This window comes from Papaver somniferum, chromosome 5, assembly GCF_003573695.1.
Source record: "Papaver somniferum cultivar HN1 chromosome 5, ASM357369v1, whole genome shotgun sequence".
NCBI lineage: Eukaryota > Viridiplantae > Streptophyta > Magnoliopsida > Ranunculales > Papaveraceae > Papaver > Papaver somniferum.
This window is the reverse complement of record NC_039362.1, coordinates 171,219,348-171,243,992: the sequence shown is the minus strand read 5'-3', so window position 1 is coordinate 171,243,992 and position 24,645 is coordinate 171,219,348. Positions and strand designations below refer to the sequence as shown.

The window sequence follows — 24,645 nt, the reverse complement described above, 5'->3', positions numbered from 1 at the left end:
TAAACTCATATCTTCATGAACCGTATGTTCCAATGGTTGTTGACAACAAGGAGTTTGGGAATGATGCTGAATTTCTCAAAGGCATTGTCACCTAGGATGTCTTCTTTTTGATTAGTTGTAAGAATAACTAGTGCTTTGAATAGCGAAGATTTTGACTACACATAGCTATTTTTGTTTTCATCTTCTTATGTTTATTTTTTAGGTTTATTTCCTTAAATTCTAAAAATATTTGGAGGATGATGATTATTGCAATATTTTCTTGGTTTGTTATATTGCAATATTTTTATGGGATATGTATTGTTTGCGTCCATGAACTTGAAGGTCCCATATTGCGGTCAAAAGTAAAGTCGTCCATGAATTGGTATTCATATTGATGAAAGGACGAATGGACTTTTGACATATACAAAATTTATGCCTATGCAATCATGAATTTGATGGAAAATAGGATTAAATCTTTTGTGTGACAAGGATAAAGTCTATTATGTTGTTATGCATATAATGATGAAAAAATAAAATAGATCCTTGTATGTTAACCACGGTATTGATCTTCATTGATCCATCTTTCTATGTTTTACCGTGAAGGCTCCATTGTGTATCTTGTGTTGAGCACCTTACAACTAAGTCGATTAACCTTGGCTTTGTTGGTTGTTCCGTAAGATGCTATATGTTGAGCATTATGAATTAAATTAATTAACCTTGGTGATTTAGTTTTGTACTCCATAAATTTTCTTTCTTATGTTGAGTACATGTGCGGTTAAGATGGTCATGTTCCATGATAATCTTAGTCGGGGTTTCATAGTCTCTTATGTTGAGCCCAAAATAATTAAATTGATTACTTCGGTGATTAGTTTGCTTGTTTCCTTTTCGATTAGATTAATTATAGGATCTCTTGTAATTAATCTAGTTGAGTTTTCATATATTCCACAAGCTCTTGTGTTGAGTATATGAACGCCTACACTATCATGTTCTATTGGTTAATGTAGTCACGTATTCCGTAAGGTTTTCCTTATGTTGATTACTTGAATGGTTAAGTTAGTCACCTCCATATGATTAACTTAGTCGTAGCCTGTTGCTCCACGAGTTTACTTATGTTGAGCACTTTCAATTAAATTGATCACTTTTGTGGTTTTGATTTAATTGCGTATTCCAATTAGAATATTCATGGGTTTACTTGTGAGTATTTTGGTTGAGTTTTATATATAAAAATCATTCTCATGGTTTTTGGTGTCCAAATAAAAATCCTTCTTTTCTTTCGAAATTAAGGTCGCTCTTGTTGTTCCTTTGGGAATGACATCAAATGGAGGAGAGTTCCTTTGAACTTGTGCTTAATGGTAATATCTTGCGGGGAGTGCGGCTGTGGAATTTTATAGGGGTTATCTTGCGTCTTAAAACTCCTTGATGAATGCTATTAGATTCGGCTATAAGATTGCATCTAAATTAAGATGATATGTTGTCTTTCTTTTGGTCATGAAATGTCTCTTGTGGAAATTTGATTATGAACCCGTTCTTGTACCTTTGCCAATTTTATTGACAAAAAGGGGGAGAAATATTGTAGGTCACACTACAAATACATATGGTTTTCGAATCATTGTGTAAGGGGGAGTGGTTTCCATGATCGAGATGTAGTATTGACTAAGGGGGAGTGATACATATAAACATAGTATTATTGTTAAATTCGTGATGCAATTGGACTTTGATGTTCATCATAATACTATGACATTGTATAATAATGATCGAGAATCTCGATTTCTCACATTGTTATAGCTACGGATCTTCAACAACGGTGATACTAAACTTACAACCCTTGGTATCATTGGAATATTTGGAAGGACGAAGATTTCAAGGAACGTTGAAGATTGGACCATGGAATAGGAGCCACTAAAGTTTATCTTTTTTTGTGTTCCATATGTATTAATAGTTTTGTCGCTAAAATTGACAAAGGCGAAGATTGTTAGAGCATAGCTCGGTCAACCTCGCATGCGTTGCTATATCAAGCATGTTTGTCAATGTTAGTGATCAAAACTACAAAGTCTTGATTTCTAGCCTATTAGCTAAGTCTCGGACTAGGATAGGAAAAGTGTAGTTGAGCTCAAGGACTTCATGGTGATTCAACGACAATGACGAAGATCTACACCAAGGAACCGTGGAACTTCATCAACAAAAAGGTATGTGAAGACTTGAACTTATCTATCACTCGAAAGTCTATCTATTCTTCTCCTACTTGTTATGAGACAAAAGTCGGATGCTATATAGACTAGATCATATACACTTGATATTTCGAGCTGAATATTCATTGCTTATCTTTTACTCGAAATCATGTGTTGGTAAAGCGTTTCGCTTTGATCAGGTTTATCTTCACCTAGTGACGAAAGTCATGAAAGTTTCAATCACTTTGGAAATTGCTCTGACGAGAAATGATTGTGAATCCAGACTGATACTACTTTTATCGTAGTTGTGTGATCTGATCTTGCATCTTCTCTGGTACGAGTACAATCGATTGATTAGATTGAGATGGTGAGAGTTCTCCGATAGGCAAGATAAGGAAGTCACAAACATCTTCGTCTCGCTGTTTGTGATTCCTCGACAATCCGCTTGTGTATTCAGGAAGGATTGTAGAGAGGTGATTGATTAATCTAGGCTGTTCTTCGGGAATATAAGTCCGGATTATCAATTGGTTCCTGTTACCTTGGTTTTAAATCTAAAGACGGAACAAAACCTAGGGTTTATCCGTGGGAGACAGATTTATCCTTTCGATAGACTTTTCTGTGTGAGACAGATTCGTTTATTATCAAGTATGTGATTTTGGGTTGCAGCGACTCTTAGTTGTGGGTGACATCAGCTAAGGGAATCAAGTACGCAGTGTCCTGCTGGGATCAGAGGCGTAGGAGTACAGTTGTACCTTGTATCAGTGGGAGATTGGTAGGGGTTCATCTATAGATCAGTCCGAAGTTAGTTTGCAGTAGGCTAGTGTCTGTAGTGGCTTAATACAATGTGTATTCAATCTGAACTAGGTCCCTGGGTTTTTCTGCATTTTCGGTTTCCTCGTTAACAAAACTTCTGGTGTCTGTGTTATTTCTTTTCCGCATTATATTTTATATAATAGAAATAATACAGGTTGTGTGTTCGTGATCATCAATTGGAAGTCTAACCTTTGGTTGTTGATTGATATTGATTGATCCTTGGACATTGGTCTTTGGTACCGTCCAAGTTATTCCTTGTATTTGATCAAGACTCACTATTGATTTTAGCTTGAGTAGAAATCAAATCAAGAGAGATATATTAACTCCTTGAGATACTTTTATCTAGATTGAGTCTGAATGTCTAGTTGATTCTCTAGCAAAGTATTTCGGAGTTAGTCCATACAGATTGCTAAGCGAAATATTGGGTGGTGTTGTTAGACCCCCGCTTTTTCACGATGTATGTTACATCTAATTTATTTCTCGACGAAGTAATTTCTATTATGACATACTGCAAGAATGGGTTAAAAATGACAATATGTTATTAGCTGACATGGCTGATTGGATGGTTCTGAAATATGAGAAGTATTGGGCAGTGGATAAAATCAACAAAATGCTATATGTTGCTGTGTTGCTTGACCCAAGACGCAAGGAAGCCTATCTTAGATTTGCTTTGAGAGAGTTGCTGAAAGAGAATCATGTTACAGTTGACAACGAGGTCCATGACATGATGACTACAGTTAAATTTATTTTAACAAATATGTTTGATGAGTATGCACTGTTATATAAAGGGGATGATATGGTTTCAAGATCTACGGCTGAAATACAATCTGATACTTCTCTTTCACAAGAACCTCAGAATCTCGATCAACAGATTTGTTGAGTCTGAAAGACATCAAGAAACAGTAGAGGGAAAAACAGAGCTAGATATCTATTTGTTAGAGAAAAGAGAGGATTTTTATGGACAATTTGATATTTTGAATTGGTGGAAGGTTAACTCTACCAAGTATAAGATCTTGTCCATGATAGATCGAGACGTGATGGCTATGCAAGTATCAACAGTAGCATCAGAATCAGCTTTCTCCACGAGCGGTCGTGTTCTTAATGAGTTTCGAAGTTCTATGCAGCCAAAAACAGTGCAAGCACTGATCTGTGCTGAAAATTGGCTGAAAGACAAACCAGTCAATCTCGAGGAGATAATAGAAGGGATTGAAAAAGTTGACTTAGGTAACTCTCAAACCTTGCTTTCTTTGTTTTTTTTTCTTTTCGCTTACGTATACATTGGTCCTTCTACTTGATCACCCTTTGTTTATACGTCAATAACAGTCAATATCAATTCTTGTATATGTGCTGCTAAAAGTTTGACAGTTCTCTGTCATACACATTTGCTAAAATTTATTTGCTTATGGAATCTCTTCCACAAAACCCATGGAATATCTATGTTATGTGTGATTTCAAATTTATGCTTTGTTACTTTGACATAAGTGTACAATTCTTATTTTGCAACTGTTTACTGACTACTCTATAACTCCTCATTTTACAGATACGGTAGAAATCTTGAAAGATATTCTAGACATATCTATTATGGATTGAATGAACTAGTACTCAAATCAAGGACTTTTTTTTTGGCAGCAGAAGTTCCATTGGCTTGGCACCAGACTTGTTGTATTTGATAGTTTACCTTCGGTTGTTGAGTTAGTACTTGTTTGTTTCCCTAAAAAAGAACACAGTACTCATTTATGTTAACTTCTTTTGTATCAAAATTCTAGTTTCTAAACTTAGTATTTTTTGTTTGTTTTGTTTTATTTTTTTTAATTTTATTTCCCTGACCAAATCTGCGGTTAATCCGCATCTGACCCGTATTATCCGCTGATCGGCGGATGTGAAACCCGCGGATGATTGGACCGGACACATTTTGATTTTTCATATCCGCAACTTTGACGGTTTGGACGCGGATGATCCCTAATCCGTAGTCGTCCGTCCATTGCTCACCCCTATCTCCGACTAAAATTCTGTCAAAATAGGCCCATGGCCCATTTCGAGTCACAAGATAGTTTTGGGCCATGAGCCCATAAAAGTAACATAACAACTTCTGAGTCGTGGTAGATTTTGGATTACCTGACAAATATCTGATTATGATTACAAATTTTGGACGTTCATAGTTATAGTATAGATTTCAGGTGAAACTAATACAAATTTTGGTCATCTCGAGTCGACAAATCTTTGAGTTATTGCCAGGGCCGTCTCAACCATAATTGAGGCTCGGGGCGAATTTTCAAAAACGGGCCTTTTTCTTCCCAAAATACATGGACAGAAATGAAAAATCGACGATTAAATATATTGAACAATCCACTTATGCATGGTAACATCATTGTAAATAGTTGACCCAATTTTTTTAATATTTTTATGCTTCTTTTTGTTGAGAAAGTACCACTAAGACACTGCAAATCAAAAAAAATTAAACTCGGTAACTTATAATAATTTTATAATTTAGCAAATACTATAGACTATAGAGAATAATTTTTAAGGGTTAACAATAGAAAAAAATACCAAAAATTTGTGAAAGCTAACATTACTCAACTATCAATCGAATGAAATCACCCATTTACAATGTTTTCATTGTTCTCTATCATTTCATTTATATCTAGGAAAAAAAATGTTTCAAATAAAAGACTAGAAAAAAATAATAAGCAGGTCATAATTTCTTTTTGGCCCTTACAAAATTTGGGCCTAGGGCGGTCGACCATCTCGCCCTAAGCCTAAGATGGCCCCGGAACTTATTGCATAAATTTGGATCAGGTTACAATTTTTAGGCTAGAGGCCAAATTTTGGATTCTAACATAATTTGTATGTATGAGGAAGATTTTTAGCCTACAATGTATTTTTTGATCGGTAAAGAATTTGATTATGAATTTCGAACTCAGGTCATTGGTATGATCGTTTGGTGACTTTTAGTCCACAATGCAACTTTTGGACTATGATGAGGCAACTTTTAAGGCACAAGAACAATTTTGGGTCACTAAGTAACCGTCAAGCCCGAGGTATATATTATACTCCCTCCGTCTCTAATTAGATGATCTAGTTGTAGTTTGCACAATTTTTAAGACAAGGATGTTAGTAAAACTTAGAAATGATTTATCTCTTAAACTATATCACGTTTTTTCGTAAACTTTATACCGTTGAAAAGTATTTTAAAACACCTACGTAACAAATATAAACATAACTATCAAAATTATACATATTTTTTATAGTAACAAAAATAGGTCATCTATTTATGGGACAAAACTTTAAACCAAATAGGTCATCTAATTAAGGACGTAGGGAGTATTATGTGACGATGCTTTAAATTTTGGATTGCAATGTAACACACATGTAATAAAGCTTGTTAACTACTGCATTCTGAAATCTTCAGAAGTTAATGCGATGCACGTCTTTATATCTCTGCATGCATTACAAACAAGATACTATAATAAATATGATATCTTATGCATTTAAAACAAAACAGATAAGCTTAAAAAAGGATAGTTTGAAGTGTGAACCTGATGAGCCATTATAAATATTTGCAGGAACAATCCTCTTTAGACACCTAGTGAAAACCGACCCCAAAATCTCCAGGAAGAAGATGCCTAATTTGACTACTCGGCTGGTTGTGGCTCTAAGCTTATGCTTGTTGCTTCTGAGTTTTTCCTACTCTACCGAGGCAACTGCAAGACCAATGAGTGGTTAGTATATATATATATATGCACTTTCAATTGAAATCTTAAATGTAATCTTATTTAAGTTTATAACGATCAACTACCTAATGGATGCATGCATAATACTGTTACATAAATGATGCAGGAACAGCAACAAATGATATCCAATGTGATCGCATTGGAGAACCATGTAAAAACGATAATAGTTGTAGTACTAAATGCACACTAGTAGGTTATACTGGAGGCATTTGTGTGCGTCATCATGATGAGAAGATTGATGTTAACCGATACAAAGTTGTAAATCTATATGGTTGTTGTTGTACAAATCCCTCGAGTTGATGGGTATCTAGTCTTGTCTTCACGGTGTCCCAAATAATAATAATAAGAAGAAGAAAAAATGGAAAAAAAATGATAGATTATTCTATTTTACTTCTTCTTTTGATGGATTAATTGACCAAATTTCCTGGCCATCTTTCATTTTGGAAATGCAAATTTATGATGTTCGGTTATGATCTCATCTTTGTGAATTATTCCTAGCGATGTATGCTTTTATTACTCATCTTCGTGAAATTTGCCATTTTTCCAAAACTGTATCCCAAATTGAGGTACTTCTCGAGGTTGAGCCAATTGGCATGCCAAGATATTTGATTGGCAAAATCTCTGTTTTACATCCAAGGAATCGCCAATAATCTCATCCGCACCAACACTTATCATAGTACTTTTATCCAAATTAAGCTTCATACCAGTAAGGGACTCAAACACAGCCAAAATAATAAAAAGTATAGTTACCTCATTGGCATTTGCATCGATAAAGATGAGAGTATCATCCGCAAATTGTAAATGAGAGATCATGCTCCCATTTTCTGCTACTTTAAAGCCGGCAATTTGACCTCTTTGAACAGCATCATTCATCAACTTTTTCAAAATTTCAACCACAAGAAGAAAAAGATAAGGAGAAAGCGAGTCGCCTTGTCTTAATCCCTTAGAAGGCTAGAACCTTTCCGTAGAGCCTCCATTCACCAAAACTGAAAGATGAGAAGTCGTGACACACCACTTTATCCAAGAAGTCCATTTTTCACCGAAACCATGCTTGTGAAGAATACGCAAAAGAGAATGCCAGTCAGGGACGAACCCAAGAAGTCTTAATTCTTTTTCCAGTCCGGGCTAATAGCCTTGGACAACCATAACATTTCACTTTTTTAGGCTGTTGGACTGTGATGGCTACCTGGGCTAAAGCCCAGGTTAGCCCAGCTGTAGGTCCGTCAGTGATGCCAGTTAATATTGTCGAAAGCTTTCTCCATGTCAATTTTACACAAAATTCCAGGCTTCTTCGATTTAAGTCTACTATAAACACATTCATTAGCGATTAGCACACCATCCAAAATTTGCTTTTCATGGATAAACGCCCCTTGGAAATCCGAAATAAGCTTTGGCATAACAATTTTCAGCCTCTCAGCTAGAGCCTTCGGGAGAATTTTATACACACTGACAATTAGACTTAACGGTCTAAAATCCTTTGGAGTACACGAATCTTCTTTCTTTGGGATAAGAGTAGGAAACGAGCAGTTTAACCTCCAGTCTAACTAGCCAAAATGATGAAAGTCATTAAGCATATTCATGAAATCTACTTTGATGATATCCCAACACTTCTTATAAAATTCAGATGTGAAACCATCTGGACCCGAGGCTTTGTTTGAACCCATTTTCTTCGCAACATCCCAGACTTCATCTTCTGTGAAACTTCTCTCCATCCAAACTTTATCATCTTCTCCTACAACCGGGAAAGGCAAACAAGTTGCATGCTAAACAAGTTACTCGTCCACCATTCGCTCACATGAAGACTCTAGTTTCATTGAAAGCTATAGGAGAAGAAAATACGAAAAACATGGAGTCAAATTTGGAAACAAAATGAGATGATAAGCGGAGAAGCAGCAATTGTGTTGAGAAGTAAACCAAGATACTATGAAAAAGATAGAAGGGATCAACAATGTGTGTTGATACAGTGTGAAGAAAGCGATATGGATCAACAATGTGTGTTGATCCAGTATAATATGGATCAACTGGGACAGTTGACATGAAGTGGATGGATCAACAAGAATTGTTGATCCATGATACGGTATTTAGAAGTTTACTTGGGTTTCAAGTATTACTGGTTTTAAGAATTTGTTTACGTGAGAATTGTCTAGAAGTTTCTTGTTAGAGTTTGTTTTCGATTAGGAAAGTCTTTTTACTGGAGAGTCAAGTTTGTGAGTCATATAAATAGGCTGTTGAGCCATGAGACGAAACACATCAATTGAAGAGAGTTTGTTTGAGTTAAGTTTTGTGTTCTTTTCATTAAGTCTTTGATATCATATTTTCTACATCTGGTATCAAACACTGGTATCAGGTTCTAGGACTGTGGGTATGAGAAGTTAAGTTGAACAAGATGACAAGTTTAAGTTCAATCAAGGTGCCGGTGTTTGAAGGTAAAAACTTTGAACACTGGAGGTTGCATATGGAGAATATATTCATATTCCAAGAGGTTTGGGATATTGTGAAGGATGGTTATGTAGAACCAGCAGAAGGAGTTGTACTTGAAGGAGCTGCGCAAACTCAATTAACTGAAAACAAAAAGAAGAATTCTAAAGCAACATATATTCTTCATCAGGGCATTCATGAATTTCTTATGGACAGAGTTATCTATATCAAGCAAGTTAAAGCACCATGGGATGGTTTGGTTAGCTATTATACAGGTTCTGACAAGGTTAACAAGGTTAGGTTACAAACTTTGAAAAGAAAATATGAAATGTTGCAGATGGAGACAACTGAAACAATATCAGATTTTTTCTCAAAAACAATGAATCTTGTCAATGAGATGAAGGCCAATGGTGATACTGTAGAAGATTCAACAGTTTTAGAGAAGAGTTTAAGAAGCTTTCTTGGAAAATTTGAGTCAAAAGTTACTGATATAGAAGAATGCAACACAGTTGCAAGAATGACTCTTAATGAGTTGTTGGGTTCATTACAAGCTTATGAACAAAGGTTGTTGGAGAAGACAGTTGTTGCAAAACAAGTTGAAGAAGCTCTTCAAAGTCAAGTTAGTTGGAGAAATAATCAAGGAAAACCTAATGCTGGAGGTTTTCAAGGAGGATACAATAATATAGGGAGATCAAATAATGGAAGTTATAGGAAGCCATTTGATAGATCAAAAATACACTGTTATAACTGTGGAGATTTTGGACACATTGCTACTGAATGTCCAAAACCTAGAAAGACAATTGCTAATAACTACAAAGCAAATTTCAAAGCTAATATTGTAGAAAGTCAAGAAGAAGATGAAGAAGAAAAGAAAGATGAAAATATGTTGTTGGCTTGTCATACACCTGAAGAATAACCTCAACATAAGTGATATCTAGATACAGGTTGCAGTAATCATATGAGTGGAAGAAAAGATTTTTTTGATAATCTTGATGAATCAGTGCAATCAGCTGTGAAGTTTGGAAACAATTCTACCATTCCAGTTATGGGAAAAGGTAGGATTGGAATTGTTCTGAAAAATGGTGCAAAAATATATATTATGGATGTGTTTTATGTACCAGGTTTGCATCAAAATCTTTTGAGTATGGGTCAATTGTCTGAAAGAGGTTATTCTATAAACATCTTTAATGGTGTTTGTACAATTCGAGATCGTTTTAGAAGACTTATTACAAGAGTGCAGATGACTAAGAATAGATTGTTTCCTTTGAATATTCAGTATCAAAAGAAAAGTTTTTATAGTAGCAGTGTTCATGGTGATTCTTGGTTATGGCATAAAAGGATGGGACATGTAAACTTTAACAGTTTGCAAACTTTAGCAAAGAAGGATATGGTGTCAGGCTTACCCTTTATTGAGGTACCAGAATCAAGATGTGAAAATTGCATTTTTGGCAAGCAGCACAGAGATCCATTCCTAGTCAACAAAGCTAGAAGAGATGATCAACAATTGGAGATTGTTCATAGTGATCTAGGTGGTCCTATTGAAGTAACTTCACATGGAGGTAATAATTATTTTATAACTTTCATTGATGATTTTAATAGGAAATCATGGGTTTATTTGCTTAAACAAAAGAGTGATGCATTTCAAGCTTTTAGAAGTTTCAGAGCTTATGCTGAGAGACAAATTGGTAAGAGTATCAAGATCTTGAGAACTGATAGAGGTAAAGAGTATACTGTTGTTGACAAATTTATGGAAGAGCATGGCATTCAGCATCAACTAACTGCAAGATATACACCACAACAAAATGGAGTTGCAGAGAGGAAGAATAGAACCATAATGAAGATGGCAAGAACTATAAGAAGAACAAAAGATTTACCAATTTTTTTTTGGGGTTATGCAGTTGCTGTGTATTTACTCAATAGATGTCCTACAAATAGTTTGAACAACATAACACCAGAAGAAGCTTGGAGAGGTGTAAGACCAAGTGTAAGACATCTGAAATTTTTTGGGTGTATTGCATATGCACATGTACCCAAAGAACTAAGAAAGAAATTGGATGACAAGAGTGAGAAGTGTATCCTTGTTGGTTATAGTTCAGTAACCAAAGGATATAAATTATACAACCCAGATGCAGGAAAAGTGTTTACAAGTAGAGATGTGATCTTTGATGAAGATTCAAAATGGAACTGGAATAATGGATCAACAAGGGATGTTGATCCACATAATATTGGATCAACAAGGAATGTTGATCCACCTGCTGCTATCAGAACAGTTCCAGTTGAAGTTGAAGAAGAAGTGCAGATTCAAGATAATGTTGAAGAGCAACATGAAGAAGCAAGAACAGAAACAGTACAACAACAAGAAACTACAAAACCAAGAAGAAAATATATCATACCTGCTAGGTTGAATGATTATATTGTATCAAGAGATGATGAAGATACTGATGATGAAGTAGTGAATCTTGCACTATTTGGAGATTGTGATCCTATAACTTATGAAGAAGCATCAAAAGAACTAGGTTGGATTCAAGCTATGAATAAAGAACTGAAGTCAATTGAGAAGAATGATACATGGGAACTAACATAACTTCCAATATGGAAGAAACCCATAGGTGTTAAGTGGGTTTATAAAACAAAATACAAGTCAAATGGTGAAGTGGATAGAAAGAAAACAAGGTTAGTTGCTAAGGGATATAGACAAAGACAAAGAATTACTCAGAAGTTTTTGCACCAGTTGCAAGATTAGACACAATGAGAATGATAATTGCATTAGCTGCACAAAAGATTTTTTGTCTACAATGCAACTTTTAAACTATGGTGAGGCAACTTTTGACGCACAAGAGCAATTTTGGCTCGCTAGATAACCATTAAGCCCGAGGTAAATATTGTGCGACAATGCTTAAAATATTGGATTGCAATGTAACACACATAATTAATTAAAGCTTGCTAATTAATAGCCCGTAGATTATGAAAGTTTCCAGAAGTTAATGCGACGCATATATTTATATCTCTGCATTAGAAATAAGATACTGTGATAAATACGATATCTTACGTGCATTTAAACAATCTAGTGTGAAGCTGAGGAGCCATTATAAATATTTGCATGAACAAACTAATTTAGACTACCAGTGAAATCCGACCCCAAAATCTCAATGAAGATGTTCAATTTGACTACTCAGCTGGTTGTGGCTCTAAGCTTATGTTTACTTCTTCTGAGTTTATCCTACTCTGTCGATGCAACTGCAAGATCAATTGCTGGTTAGTGTATTATACTTTCATTTGAAATTTTATATGTCATCTTAAATATTTAAGTTTATATCGAGCACTTAATTAATGGATGCACGATGTTTATACGGTTACACAAATGATGCAGAAGCAGCAGCGAACGATTTCGAATGTAAACCCATCAGAAAACCATGTAAAAGAGATCGTGATTGTGATTATGAATGCTCAAATATAGGTTATGATATGAGAGGAAGGTGCGTGCGTCATCATGTGGAGAAGATTGATGTTAACCGGTACAAAGTTATAAATTTATCCGGTTGTTGCTGTGAGGTTTAGGGACATTCTCTAAGTTGATGTGTTTCTAGTCTCGTCTTCGCAATGTCCCAAATAAATAATATTAATATAATAAAATGATGGATTTCTTATATTTTATGTTTTCTTAATTTGACGTATTTATTGACCAACTTTCCAGGCCTTCAAAAAAAAAAAAAATTGGAAATAAATATTCACAAAATTGGTTAAAAAGACCAAAATCAGCAATTCCTGGGTGAAATGGACAGTTAGATTTTGATACTGTTTAAATGGACAAAAATGTAAAAATAGGCAGGATGTAACCAGTTTCATCGTGCCCATTTTCAAATATTTTTTCTTATTTTTAATTTACACAGGATGTATCCAGTTTCAACCTTGCTATTTTTTAAATTTAAGGTAGGATGAATCCAGGCTTGCTATTTTTTTTTGGCAATTTCACCCAAACTATTTTTTACTCGTCCATTTGAACCGTGATTTAAAAATATTTGGACAAATGACCCATTTTCCGATAAATATTTATGATTCGGTTCTGTTCTCATTTTTGATAAATTTTGCTAGCCATGCATACTAAGTAATTTTTTTTCTTCTAGCAAGTACCGTAATAATATAGTAGAAATGATCATCTAGTCCTCTTTTTATTTTGCTTCGGCCTCTCTAGTCCTTCGTTTAAAAGAGTTAGATGGTTTAAATGTACCAAATCCAGAAAGAATCGGTCATTTTCTAAAATAATTGAGTTCAAAAGACAAAATGTTATTTTATTTTAATTGAAAAATTAAAGATTAAGATTTAACAGAATAGGTTTTAGTTGGTGTCCGAGCACCAACCCCTTTTTGAATAATATTCATTTATTGGAAATGTTATAATTTTTTCGCACGAATTTTTATTTCTTTGTCTTCGAGTTGAAAAACCTCTCTAGCCCGTGTTGGTGACAAGGTTCTTATTTTTTTCATCTCATTCCATTTTCCTTCTCTATCTATTTAGTTTAATTCATCAAAATATTTTATGACTTTTGCATCCTAAAATAATATTCTTTCTATTCCTAATTAGATGACCTAGTTAAAATTTTCTAGTAAATTTAAAAATAATTTATCTCTCAAACTATACAACGGATTTTCGTAAACTTTGTATCGTTGGAAAACATTTTAAAACACCTACCTAATGAATATAAATATGGCTATCAAATTTTACATATTTTTAATACTAATCTATTACTCCACTTATTTATGGTATATGTCATCTAATCAGGGACGGAGGTAGTAGTTGATTTAAGCTTAGTTTCATAAATAAGGGTTAGTACAGTAGATTTTGGTATCAATTATAAATCAATAATTTTATTTCGAATATTCAAGGTTGACTGAGTCATTCCTATTCCTCGTCTGTATAAAAGCTGGAACTAAGTTTTTTCATTAATTTGTAATCTTGTTACATATATGCTTTTTAAACTTGAATCATGTCGAGAAAGCTTGGGAATCATGAATAAGGATTCCATAGTTTTTTTTCCTATTTCAATTTATCTGGTATTGTACAAGTTTTCCGAATCTAGCTCTTGGTGGAAAAAATATCATTCTAGGCCGTTGGTGGAAAAAATACCATAATATTAGAAAGTGAAACCCCAGTCCCCAGACTCCTCACACACTCTCTCAGAAGTAAATCAGGATGATCATGATGTTTGTGGTGAAGTTAAAGCAGCAATAACGAATGTTCTTGAGGTGGCGGATTACAACAATCCTATGATTGTTGAAGAAGAAGAAGAACCAGACAAGGATCAAAGCAACAGGACTCCTCCTTCTACTCCCGATGAGGTTAGTTAGGGGTTTCGTCGTCTTTCTCTGAATGTGTTCAACCAAATTGTTCTGAGATTTCCTTCAAAAAATCAAATTACTAGGTTAAAATTCTTCCAAAACTCCATTAGATTGATCGGATTTGATGAAATTAAATCTACCATGTAGGAAAAACAAAGCAGAGTTGTTTTCTTTGGTTCCCTCCACAATCTTTCCTATAGAAGAACTTTATGTATTGGTATTATACAATTTCAGGTTTGTTACTTTGATTTGAAGTTTGAGTCTGTGTCAAATTATTTGTTCAATGTGTGGGAATTTCCTGTTTACAATAGGTGTTCGATAAAATGCTACAATTAGAGGTTTTTGTTTATTTGACTATTTGATTCCCACGATATTAGGGATTTAAAAGGATGCTTATGGAGATTAGGTTTTGAGTGTAAATTTCTGATTGTTGGAATGCTATATATGATATTAACTGATGCTACAGTCGAAGATGTACATAAGTTGATATTAACAGCAGTAGGCAGCACTTGTGGTTGACTTTGCCATTGTTTCTGTTTCTGCTATGTACTTGATGGATTATTCTGATCTTTCTTAGCTATCTTACGATGAAGTTATGCAACTGATGTGCTTCCAACACTTTATAAGGTTCTTATATTTGCTCATTGTTCAGCTTACAACTAAAGATAGCAAAACCTTTATTCCATCAAGCCCAAAGGGAATCCTTACAACTTGCATCATAATTCTGCACTACACTTAGTTAGGGGAATAACCTAGTTCTTGTTGCTTCGTCGGCCGTGGCAACGGCCATCTAGTTAATTTTAACTTCTAACTTGACATTTAATTTTGAATTAGTCTGAAATTCTGCTATTTTTTCAGAATGCAGGAATGGGAAAACTGGAACATCTGGATATCCTGTTAAACATCATTGTCAGATTGCCTGTAAAGTCAATCTTGCGGTTCAGGTGTGTTTCGAAAGCCTGGTGCAAGTTGTTGAAAGACCCTCAGTTTGTCAGAGAACACCTAAATCATGCAATTGAAATGAATAAGTTCAGTGTAATGATACTTTCTTATGGATTGCAATATTGTTCTGATAATCATACCGATACCTACATTGTAGCTTATGATCCGTTACTGTCTACACCGAGTAACCACCCTGTTCATATAAATTCTCCTTCGAGATGTGAAGATTGGGGTAGGGGTGTAAATTCGGGCAGGCCGGGCCGCCCGACCCAAAAACTAAGACAGGCCGGGTAGGCCAGGCTTAATATTTGTGAGCCCGTAAACAAATTCAGGCCGGACAGGCCGGGCACAAGTAGATAATTTGCTACCCAAAGATCGCCCAAAGCCCGCTTTTTATACGGGCAGGCCAGATCGGGCCGGACAAGCCACTATTTTTTTTTTAAGTTTAAATTTTCAAATGAACGTTATTAAATACAATATCCTTTCCTTTCCAATATCGCATATCGTAAGTGATAGTATTATTTTATATTTAAATTACACTGACAAATTTTTAATTTTAGCCTATAATAAATAATTAATTAGAGTACAATAAATTTTCTAATAAGAAAATATATTACCATTAATGTTTTGAAAAAGTTAATTATAAGTAAAAACAATTATATATTTTATTTTTCTTGACATAAAATTGACAATTATAAAACTGTAACTTTTAAGTCTTTTTAAGAGGATATTAAATGATTAATGACACATAGAAGGCTTCCAGGCCGGGCACCAGGCTGGGTATCAGGCCGGGCATCATAATTAATCGCAAAGCCCGAGACCGTCCAATAATTTAATCCAGGCCGGGCCGGGTGGTCCATGACGGGCCATAACAGGCTTTGGGCTACTTCGGGTACAGGCGGGCTCGGGCGGATACAGGCATACCGAGTATTTTCGGGTATTATTTACACCCCTAGATTGGGGAATAGCTTTTTGGGGAACTTGTAATGGAGTGATTTGTGGAACCCTTGTTTGTGGTGAGAATTGTGTTTTCCTTTGGATTCCAGCAACTACGGAGTTTAAGGAAGTGCCAGTTTTACCAAATGAGCTAGCAATTGATTATATTTGCTGTAAATATGCATTTGGTTATGATGACGAGGTTGATGATTTTAAGGTTGTAAGTTTTGTGGGGTGGCTTGAGGAGAATTGGGTAGTCCATGTATATACCCTTAAATCTAATTCATGGAGAAGGCTTGAGAATATATCTTCTGAGCTTTGTGCAGAAGATCTCGTTATGTCTCAAGTAAGTGTTAATGGAGCTCCACATTGGTTAGCATCAACTGGCTCTGAGGGACACAAAGTCATAGCCTCTTTTTGTTTCAAGGATGACAGATTCAAGGAGATGCCCCTACCCAACGTTTCTGATGAGTATGTCGAAACACGATTGTGTTCATTGGGAGGGTCCCTCTGCTTACTTGGTTCTATTGGCAGTCGCACTGATTTATGGGAGATGAAGAAGTATGGAGTGGCTGAATCATGGGCTAAACTTTTCACCTTTCCGTACACTTCAGAGTTGGTTTCGCTTCAGTTTGTCAACAATGCTGAGGTTTTATTAGGATATGACACTGATGATAGTTATCGTCTGGATTTGTTTAGCTTAAAGCTGGGAACATCCACAAATCTCAAAGCTTATGCTAAGCAGGATTCATTCAATGCCACTAGCTTTGTCTACGTGGAGAGCCTTGTAGCACTTAATTCAGGAACTTATGTTGGTCAAGTAGACAAAGACTTGGAAAATGACAGTGAGTCAGAAGACGAAGACGAAGACTCAGCAAATGATACTGGGGCGAAAAGGGAAAGACCGCAAAGATGGGGTGAGTATTTATTGCTGTTATGTTTAGTTTGAAACTTGTCACATGGTATCTCATGTATTTGTCATGTGCATTTCTTTATGCAATTTCCATTACTCTGTATATTGTTGCTGTTTTGCCTATTTACTTTACATTTTTCACTACCAAAAATTTAGACTTCTAGGAATAAACTTCTTACATAACCGACTTTAAAGTAGGCTTACGAGTTACAACTTAGTGATCTGATCTAACCTTTTACCTTCAAAACAATATGCGACTTAGTGAATGACATTATTCATGCCAGTCACATGATACTCAATATGTTCTTTCGAAAAATGCACTACATGTTGTTTTGCTTAGTTTCTAAAACTTTTTATTCTCCAGTACATCAAAATAAAAAGTAGATTTTTAGGAACAAACTTGTTTCTAGACCAATTTTAAAGTAGGTTTTACAAGAGGAGGATACAAAAGTATCACTGGTTGTATTTCAGGCACAAAAATGGGAAAAACTGAACTATCTAATACAGCATGTAAGCGTAATGTATTTAAATGTTGTTTTTCTTCTTCACATGTCAATGGCCGATAACCAAAATCGCTGGAATTGCATCGGTACACCAAACTGTATCGAAGCCATTTCCTGTCGAGTGTTGACCACTTCAGATTAGGCCATGGAAACCTCCCATAGTTTTAAGGCATAAATTGATTTTTGGTGGAAATGAAAAATCAAACTAACCAACGTGCATAAAATTTAAAGTAGGTTTTACAACTTAATTGCTATTGGTTCAATGTGCAAGTTTTTTTGCTTTATTCATCCCATTGATAGCAAACATGTTCTTTCCTTTTTATTTTATTTTTTCTTCTGAAATTAGCAGGTTCAGGCCTGGAATAATGATTCTGTTTTGATATTTAAGAAGTAGGGTGTTACAGTGATTCAGTCTGTCCAGTTATGAGTTTACTGAACCAAATAGGTTATATTCAATCCTTACATACTGATCTACTACTAATCTTTACGCAGTCCATGAAGCTAGCGCAAGAACAGTAGATCTGGACAGCACTAATTCAGGTGCTCATGTCTCCAAAGATGATCATGACTTGGAAGAAGAAGAGGGGAAAGAGGATGAGATGGCACAAGGATTTCCTGCGAGTCCCAAATCAGCTAATGAAGCTCGGGAAACAAGTCCTGAAATGAGTCGCGACAGATACAATCATTATGTGGAAGAATATATGGATCTTAAAAGAAGAAAACTAGATTTGGAAACAAAAGAACTAGAATCGAAACATATGAGTTTGGACACATCAAAGATGAATGCTTTACAGTTGAAGTGGTGGCAAATGGGTGCCGAAGAAATTGCACAAAAGCGCGGGTTCTGACATGAGCATTGGTGGTGTGAATTGATGACAAGACAAAGACCGCAATCCAGGGGCGGAGCCAGGAATTTAAGAGAGGGGGTGCAATTTTTTTTTCTTACTGCAACATAAAAAGACCAGCAAAAAAACATTCATAGCAACTAAAGGACATCAAGATAATGAAAATAGAGTAGAAGATGTGATCTTAGATGGAGGGAAACTTACTTTGGAAGTTATAGCTCCTAATGTAACATGTGAAACAAAGGCAGTGGTGCGCCAATGGGGTGCAATTGATTATACCAAGCAGTGGACAACCTACACCAAAAGAAAAAAGTATGCAGGTAGAAAGGGAGATACATTGCAACTTCCTGCTTGCAGTCTAAATTCTTTTGAAGCTTTGTCTGCAGAACATGAAAGCGTTAGGCAGGAGTACTTTGTGTAAGTATAAATAGTGGAGCAGCTGTAGAAAAAATAGGCTCCACTACACACCATCCTTCTCTTTTAAGGCACAGTTAGGTATGGTAGTCAAAACCCTGCAGAATCAAAATAAAACAAAATCAGAATGAGTAGCCAGACTGATCCTACCGATGCATTTAAAACATCTTCCTCAATCGGGAAATTCCTGCCGATAATCAGTTTGCCAAATTCCTCACTTTCTTGAATTCTTCTTGCAGAAATCAATCAAACCAAATAAAAATTCCAAAATTAACCGGAACCCTAAATTTAAACTCCAAAATTAATATGAGAAGGTACCAGGTCCTTATAATCTACACAATTCTGATTATCAATAACACTAGCAAACCTAGTGCCTAAGCACTAAATTTCGTGATAAAATTGGGGGAAAAAAATTGAGAGAAGAAGATATACACTTTATGTTTTTTCTTTTTGTTTCTTCGGTGATGAGATAAAAAAGCAAGGTACTTTCATCAAGACTTTTAGGGGGTGCAAATTTTGTTTCATATTTTTTTTGGCTTGAAAAACGGAAGACTTAGTATAGATTTCAAAAATCAAGGGGGTGCAACCGCCAACCCTTGCAATGGGCAGGCTCCGTCCCTGCCGCAATCCATTTCTTACAAGCCTGTTTTTGTGTTATTGGCTTTATCATGGCAATTTTCTTACATCTTGTTTGTTTGCAGCTGACTCGGCGTCTGGATCTGAGTCAACCTCTGACTCGGGCCGAGTCAGCAGTCAGACCCTTTGTTTTGCATTTTGAGTCAGATCTGACTCGACCTATGACTCAGACATAATCCCTGACTCGGACCTATTTGAGTCAGGTAACAAAATACCCCTGACTCACGGGACCAAACCACTGACTCACATTTTTTGAGTCAGATGAGTTATATCTGACTCAAAACAAACATATCGAATCAGATCCAGATGAGTCAGGTGATTTCACTCAGATCCAGATGACTCAGATCCAGACGACTCAGACAAGTCAGGAGTAAACAAACATAGTGTTATTGGCTTTATAATGGCAATTTTCTTAGTCTGTAATGAATTTACGAGTAACTACTGATTAAATCCCAACATCTTCAATTGTGGTTTTCTGTCAAGTCATGGCCAGATTCAATTTGAAACTTCATTAATGCCTGTATTTTCTTAAATTATGTGCTTAAGATCGGTTCTGGAGATAATGTACTCCAGTAAACTGGCAACCCATTAGCAGCCATGTTTCTTTGGGTCCTTAAAAGCAGATATTGGCCCATGAGGCGCAAGTGGCACCAAGGGCAGGTTCATATATCACAGAACTGTTATCCATGTAACCACACTCAGTGCACGCGACCACCACCACCATCTTCCCAAATGGCGGCTCTGTTAGAACCTCCTCCGCCATTTTCAAATCTTCATCTCTCCTCCTCCTCTTCTTCAATATCTTTCCATACCCAGAAACCCAATTTTCTTAGACTTCAGAACAACCAGTCAAAACCCATTTTACTTTATCTACATTCTCCTCCTCCTCTTCTTCTTAAACCCTTGTATTGTTCCGCTTTGTCTTCTGGAGCTATAGATCCCCCACAACCTAAACCACCACCAATTGAAGATATCCCTAATCCCAATCCCAGTGGAGGAGAAAGAAGAGACTCCATTTCCATTCCCAGCTCATCTTCTGGTTCTACTACTGAGAGCCGTAAAAAAGATCGAAGAAAGACTGTGAAACTTGCTTGGGAGAAATTAGTTCGATGGTCTCGTTCTTGGAGAAACAAAAACAAGACTGATGTTCTTCAACGCACCAAAAAGGTTCAATCTTTTTTTCACCCTTTCTCTATCAATTTCATTGTTTAATTTCAAAATTGGATAAATTTTACTGCCCCAATTGGATTTTTTATTCTGAAAATTGGGGCAATTGCCCATTTATAGGCATATTATTGGTGTTTTATGAATTAAAATGAAGAAAATTTTAATCTCATTTGTGATTAGGTTGTGGTACTTGGAGGTGGGTCATTTGGTACAGCAATGGCTGCTCATGTTGCAAACAATAAAGCTGAAATGGAGGTCACAATGCTTTTACGAGACCCTGTCGTTTGCTTATCAATTAATGAGAGTCACTATAACTGGTAATTGCTTGAAATGAGCTTATGAAATCATTGAAATGAGCTTCGGCGTTTTAATTGTGTGTGATGGAAGACATTGTTCTCATGTTGTCACCGCAGCAAGTATTTTCCTGAGCACAAGCTACCGGATAACGTCATTGCAACAACCGATGCAAAGACTGCTTTAGATGATGCTGATTTTTGCTTACACGCTGTTCCTGTGCAGGTCTGTTGATCCCTCTTTTCATTGGGTTTCCTCTATGTTAATCCACGGGTGTTGTTGTTTTGATTCTCTAATTTTGGTAGTGTACCCTTAATCCAGTTTTTCTTGATGCAGTTCAGTTCATCTTTTCTTGAGGACATATCGGAGCATGTTAACTCGAGCCTACCAATCATATCCCTCAGTAAGGGTTTAGAGTTGAATACTCTGAGGATGATGTCTCAGATTATTCCTCAAGCATTGGGGAACCCTCGCCAGCCGTTTGTTGCACTATCAGGGCCGTCTTTTGCGTTAGAGTTGATGAAGAAATTGCCAACAGGTTTTCGAAAACTCTACACCAGATTTGACTACGAGATATTGTGGTGAACTGAAGTAAGTACTCATAAATGTTTTTGTTTTTTGTTTATTTTTAATTTTCAGCAATGGTGGTGGCATCAAAAGATCGGAAACTGGCAAGTTCTGTTCAGCAACTACTATCTTCTCAGCATCTAAGGATCAGCACATCAAGGTAGAAAGCTCCTAGTCTACACCTGATACTTGCTATACGGACAGCAGATCTGATTCATAACCTGTTATATTTCAGTGATGTTACAGGAGTGGAAATTGCAGGTGCACTAAAGAATGTTCTTGCAATAGCCGCTGGAATCGTAGAAGGGATGGATCTTGGGAACAATTCTATGGCAGCTCTTGTAGCACAAGGTTGTTCAGAGATACGCTGGTTAGCAACTAAGGTATTCTGTTTTTGTTTCGTTTCAGATTTTGAGAATTCTCTTTGTCAGACAGGCCATTTGCTTATGAAAGTAGCAAGGAAATCTATCTATTGAATACTTGTTGACCTGAATCTTGTAATGAGTATAAGAAATAAATTTGTCTAAACTTGCTTTCTGTTCTATGGATTTCAAGATGGGTGGAAAGGCAGCAACAATCACTGGATTATCAGGAAGCGGCGACATTATGCTTACATGTTTTGTTAATCTCTCCAGAAACAGAACACTAGGAGTACGTCTTGGGAAGGGGGAGACTCTTGATGATATATTGAGTTCCATGAATCAGGTGTGTACGAAGCTGGGTACTTTTCTTCTTGGTTTCTAGCATTTTGATAATGGAATGATAATGAAATGTGAGTGTTTACTTACTCGTATTGACTTGGTTTTAGGTAGCTGAAGGCGTATCAACAGCTGGAGCTGTGATTGCATTGGCCCAGAAATATAATGTAAAGATGCCAGTATTGACAGCGGTTGCTCGCATAATCGACAATGAACTAACACCACAAAAAGCCGTTCTCGAGTTAATGGGCCTCCCTCAGGTCACTACAATCATTCTCATCTGGTTTATTATACTTCGTTTCATTTTAGGAGGATCTATATAACCGGCAGAATGCAACTCTGCACTCTCAAACACACACACACCAATCATACAAGTTGAATCCACATTAACTTCTTGGTTGTTTTGAATTGCAGGTTGAAGAAGTTTGAAATTTCCTACAAAGAATGAAAAACGAATTCAAACGTGACAATGGAACCCTAAGAAGAATATATCAATTTTCAGTTCCTGTAGTTATGATCTGTACAAAGTCACAAACACATGAGAAGTATGAACTGGTGCCTGGAGAAGCTCTAGTTTGAGACAGAGTAGTAGCAAACTACACGGAGACGCCATTGTCTAGACGCCAGAGATATCTGATCAAGACTCCAGCCTCCAGAGGGCAATTAACCATTCCATGTTTGGTACATATACAATTGAAAGAAGTAGTTCTGACTTTGCCGTTTCTCTGCTTCGCCATTCTGCATATTTATCTTCACTGTAATAGTGCAAGGCAGCCGAGTCGATTCTGTCTTTTCTCTGGTCATTTCTCAAAAATTTCAAGATTTATTTCATTTTGACCATACTTGTACAAGCTAAAACGAAGAGTCCAATAAGGCTATAAACTGTTCCGGGCCGTCCGACCCATTATTACCAGTTTACTTCTTTATTCTGTTTCTCCCTCTCGTACTCTTGTAAATTTTCAACATCAGCCCTTCTAAGGCATATTCCTATGCACATGGCAAACATCAGATGTTGCCATATATGTACCCACTATGGGTATGCCAAAGTGCCAAACATGTATGCCTATATGTTATACATATAGGCATATACGACAGACGAGTGATAGAGTGTCCATCGCTAGATGGTTTAAAAAATCGCCCGTCGGTCATTCCAGCGCCAGCCTTAGTTAAGCTGCCGCTCGCTGATTTGAACATCGCTTATCAGTTCCTCGTCCAGTAGCTTTCATTTTCCCCTTCCATAACCAATTTCAAACTCATTTCAACTCACACCAGAATTTCTGAATCTTTCTAGAATTTCTCAGTCTCCAATTCTTTTCATCACTCTTCCAATTCCTCAGAGAGCATGGCTGATAATACGAACATGACTGAGTTCATAGCAAACCAACCTGCTGCCAAAAATCAAAGAGCCGTTAATCGTGCCAATGTGCGAAGTCGAATTAGGAGGCCATTACCAAAGTTTACTACCGAGGAAGATGAATGTATTTGCAGAAGTTATGTTTTTTGTACTGAGATTATATTCAGTGAAGAATCCCGCCACCAAATTTTTTGGGAAAGGATATTTAGAAAATTTCAAGAACAAACAACGAACCCCAACAATCGTGATGTTTCATTGTTGTCTCAACGCTTTACTGTAATAAATACGGAAATTAGTAAGTATCTTTTTTTACTTCAACAAGAAGGTCAAAACTTGAGGGATGGTGAAACCATGATCGAACTTGAACAAAGGTATCGTGTGGAATAGCGATGCATCTACGGAAAAGACTTCCAATTTGGAAGTTGTTTGTAGATTTTAAGAGAGTTGCCAAAATATAATCCAATATTTATGTTTTAATTTCTTAATTGTCCACTTAAGTCATTAAGTTTGAAAGTTGTTTTAAGTATTAAGTTTTGATATTTTTGGTATTTTTGTTTAAACAAAAATGTATCCATAGTTAAAATGTAAGATTGGATAAAGAATATAACTAAGCTTAATTTTCAACAATACGAGTCAAATTTTCAAAGTCATTAAACTTCCAATTAATCATTAATAGTCATTTTAGAAGACATAAAACTAGATAAAAATGTATTAAGTTTGGGTTTCCTAGCTTTCTCTACTCTAGGAGAGTTGGGTGAGGATACTTTGTGTTTTTTCAAGCGTTTGAAGAATTGTTTAATTAGCAACGACGCTAGTAGTGGTTTTGGTAGTTTTATTTTTCATAAATTAAGCATTGCTATTCAACAAGATGTTGGAGCCCAGATTGTTGTTAGGATGCCAATGAAAAGCTTTGTTTAATTTTCATAATGCA

At 36.0% G+C, this 24,645-nt stretch overlaps 2 protein-coding genes and 1 long non-coding RNA gene across 4 annotated transcripts; all 3 read left to right on the top strand.

Annotated features, from left to right (window-relative positions):
• The first annotated feature begins 12,234 nt into the window (after nt 1–12,234).
• On the top strand, nt 12,235–12,758 carry LOC113278129. Its single transcript, XR_003325309.1, has 2 exons — nt 12,235–12,364; nt 12,480–12,758. It is a non-coding gene; the product is annotated as an uncharacterized LOC113278129 (long non-coding RNA).
• A 1,316-nt stretch (nt 12,759–14,074) lies between these two features.
• LOC113280038 (F-box/kelch-repeat protein At3g06240-like) lies at nt 14,075–17,272 on the top strand. Its single transcript, XM_026528677.1, has 3 exons — nt 14,075–14,445; nt 15,304–15,619; nt 16,434–17,272. Exons 1-3 carry the CDS (start codon nt 14,374–14,376, stop codon nt 17,270–17,272), a joined length of 1,227 nt encoding a protein of 408 aa, XP_026384462.1. The 5' UTR covers nt 14,075–14,373.
• A 3,033-nt stretch (nt 17,273–20,305) lies between these two features.
• On the top strand, nt 20,306–23,273 carry LOC113283641 (glycerol-3-phosphate dehydrogenase [NAD(+)] 2, chloroplastic). 2 transcript variants are annotated; one of them, XM_026532971.1, is made up of 9 exons: nt 20,309–20,801; nt 20,982–21,118; nt 21,215–21,320; nt 21,432–21,633; nt 21,735–21,822; nt 21,898–22,045; nt 22,218–22,367; nt 22,471–22,620; nt 22,775–23,273. In XM_026532971.1, the coding sequence occupies exons 1-9, from the start codon at nt 20,367–20,369 to the stop codon at nt 22,787–22,789; spliced, it is 1,431 nt and encodes a 476-aa protein (XP_026388756.1). In that variant the 5' UTR covers nt 20,309–20,366; the 3' UTR covers nt 22,790–23,273. The 2 variants fall into 2 exon arrangements, with proteins under 2 accessions (XP_026388757.1, XP_026388756.1); XM_026532972.1 differs by lacking the exon at nt 22,775–23,273 and having other exon boundaries at nt 20,306–20,801; nt 22,298–22,367; nt 22,471–22,612.
• The last annotated feature ends 1,372 nt before the right edge of the window (nt 23,274–24,645 follow it).

What these genes read in the sequence shown, in the direction of transcription:
- LOC113280038 (XM_026528677.1), top strand. Translation starts at nt 14,374, where the DNA reads ATGATTGTTGAAGAAGAAGAAGAACCAGACAAGGATCAAAGCAACAGG. An exon ending in CTCCTTCTACTCCCGATGAG is followed by an intron (nt 14,446 to 15,303) that starts GTTAGTTAGGGG and finishes CTATTTTTTCAG; the next exon opens with AATGCAGGAATGGGAAAACT. An exon ending in TTCGAGATGTGAAGATTGGG is followed by an intron (nt 15,620 to 16,433) that starts GTAGGGGTGTAA and finishes TTTGGATTCCAG; the next exon opens with CAACTACGGAGTTTAAGGAA.
- LOC113283641 (XM_026532971.1), top strand. Translation starts at nt 20,367, where the DNA reads ATGGCGGCTCTGTTAGAACCTCCTCCGCCATTTTCAAATCTTCATCTC. An exon ending in AATGAGAGTCACTATAACTG is followed by an intron (nt 21,119 to 21,214) that starts GTAATTGCTTGA and finishes TTGTCACCGCAG; the next exon opens with CAAGTATTTTCCTGAGCACA. An exon ending in TATTGAGTTCCATGAATCAG is followed by an intron (nt 22,368 to 22,470) that starts GTGTGTACGAAG and finishes ACTTGGTTTTAG; the next exon opens with GTAGCTGAAGGCGTATCAAC.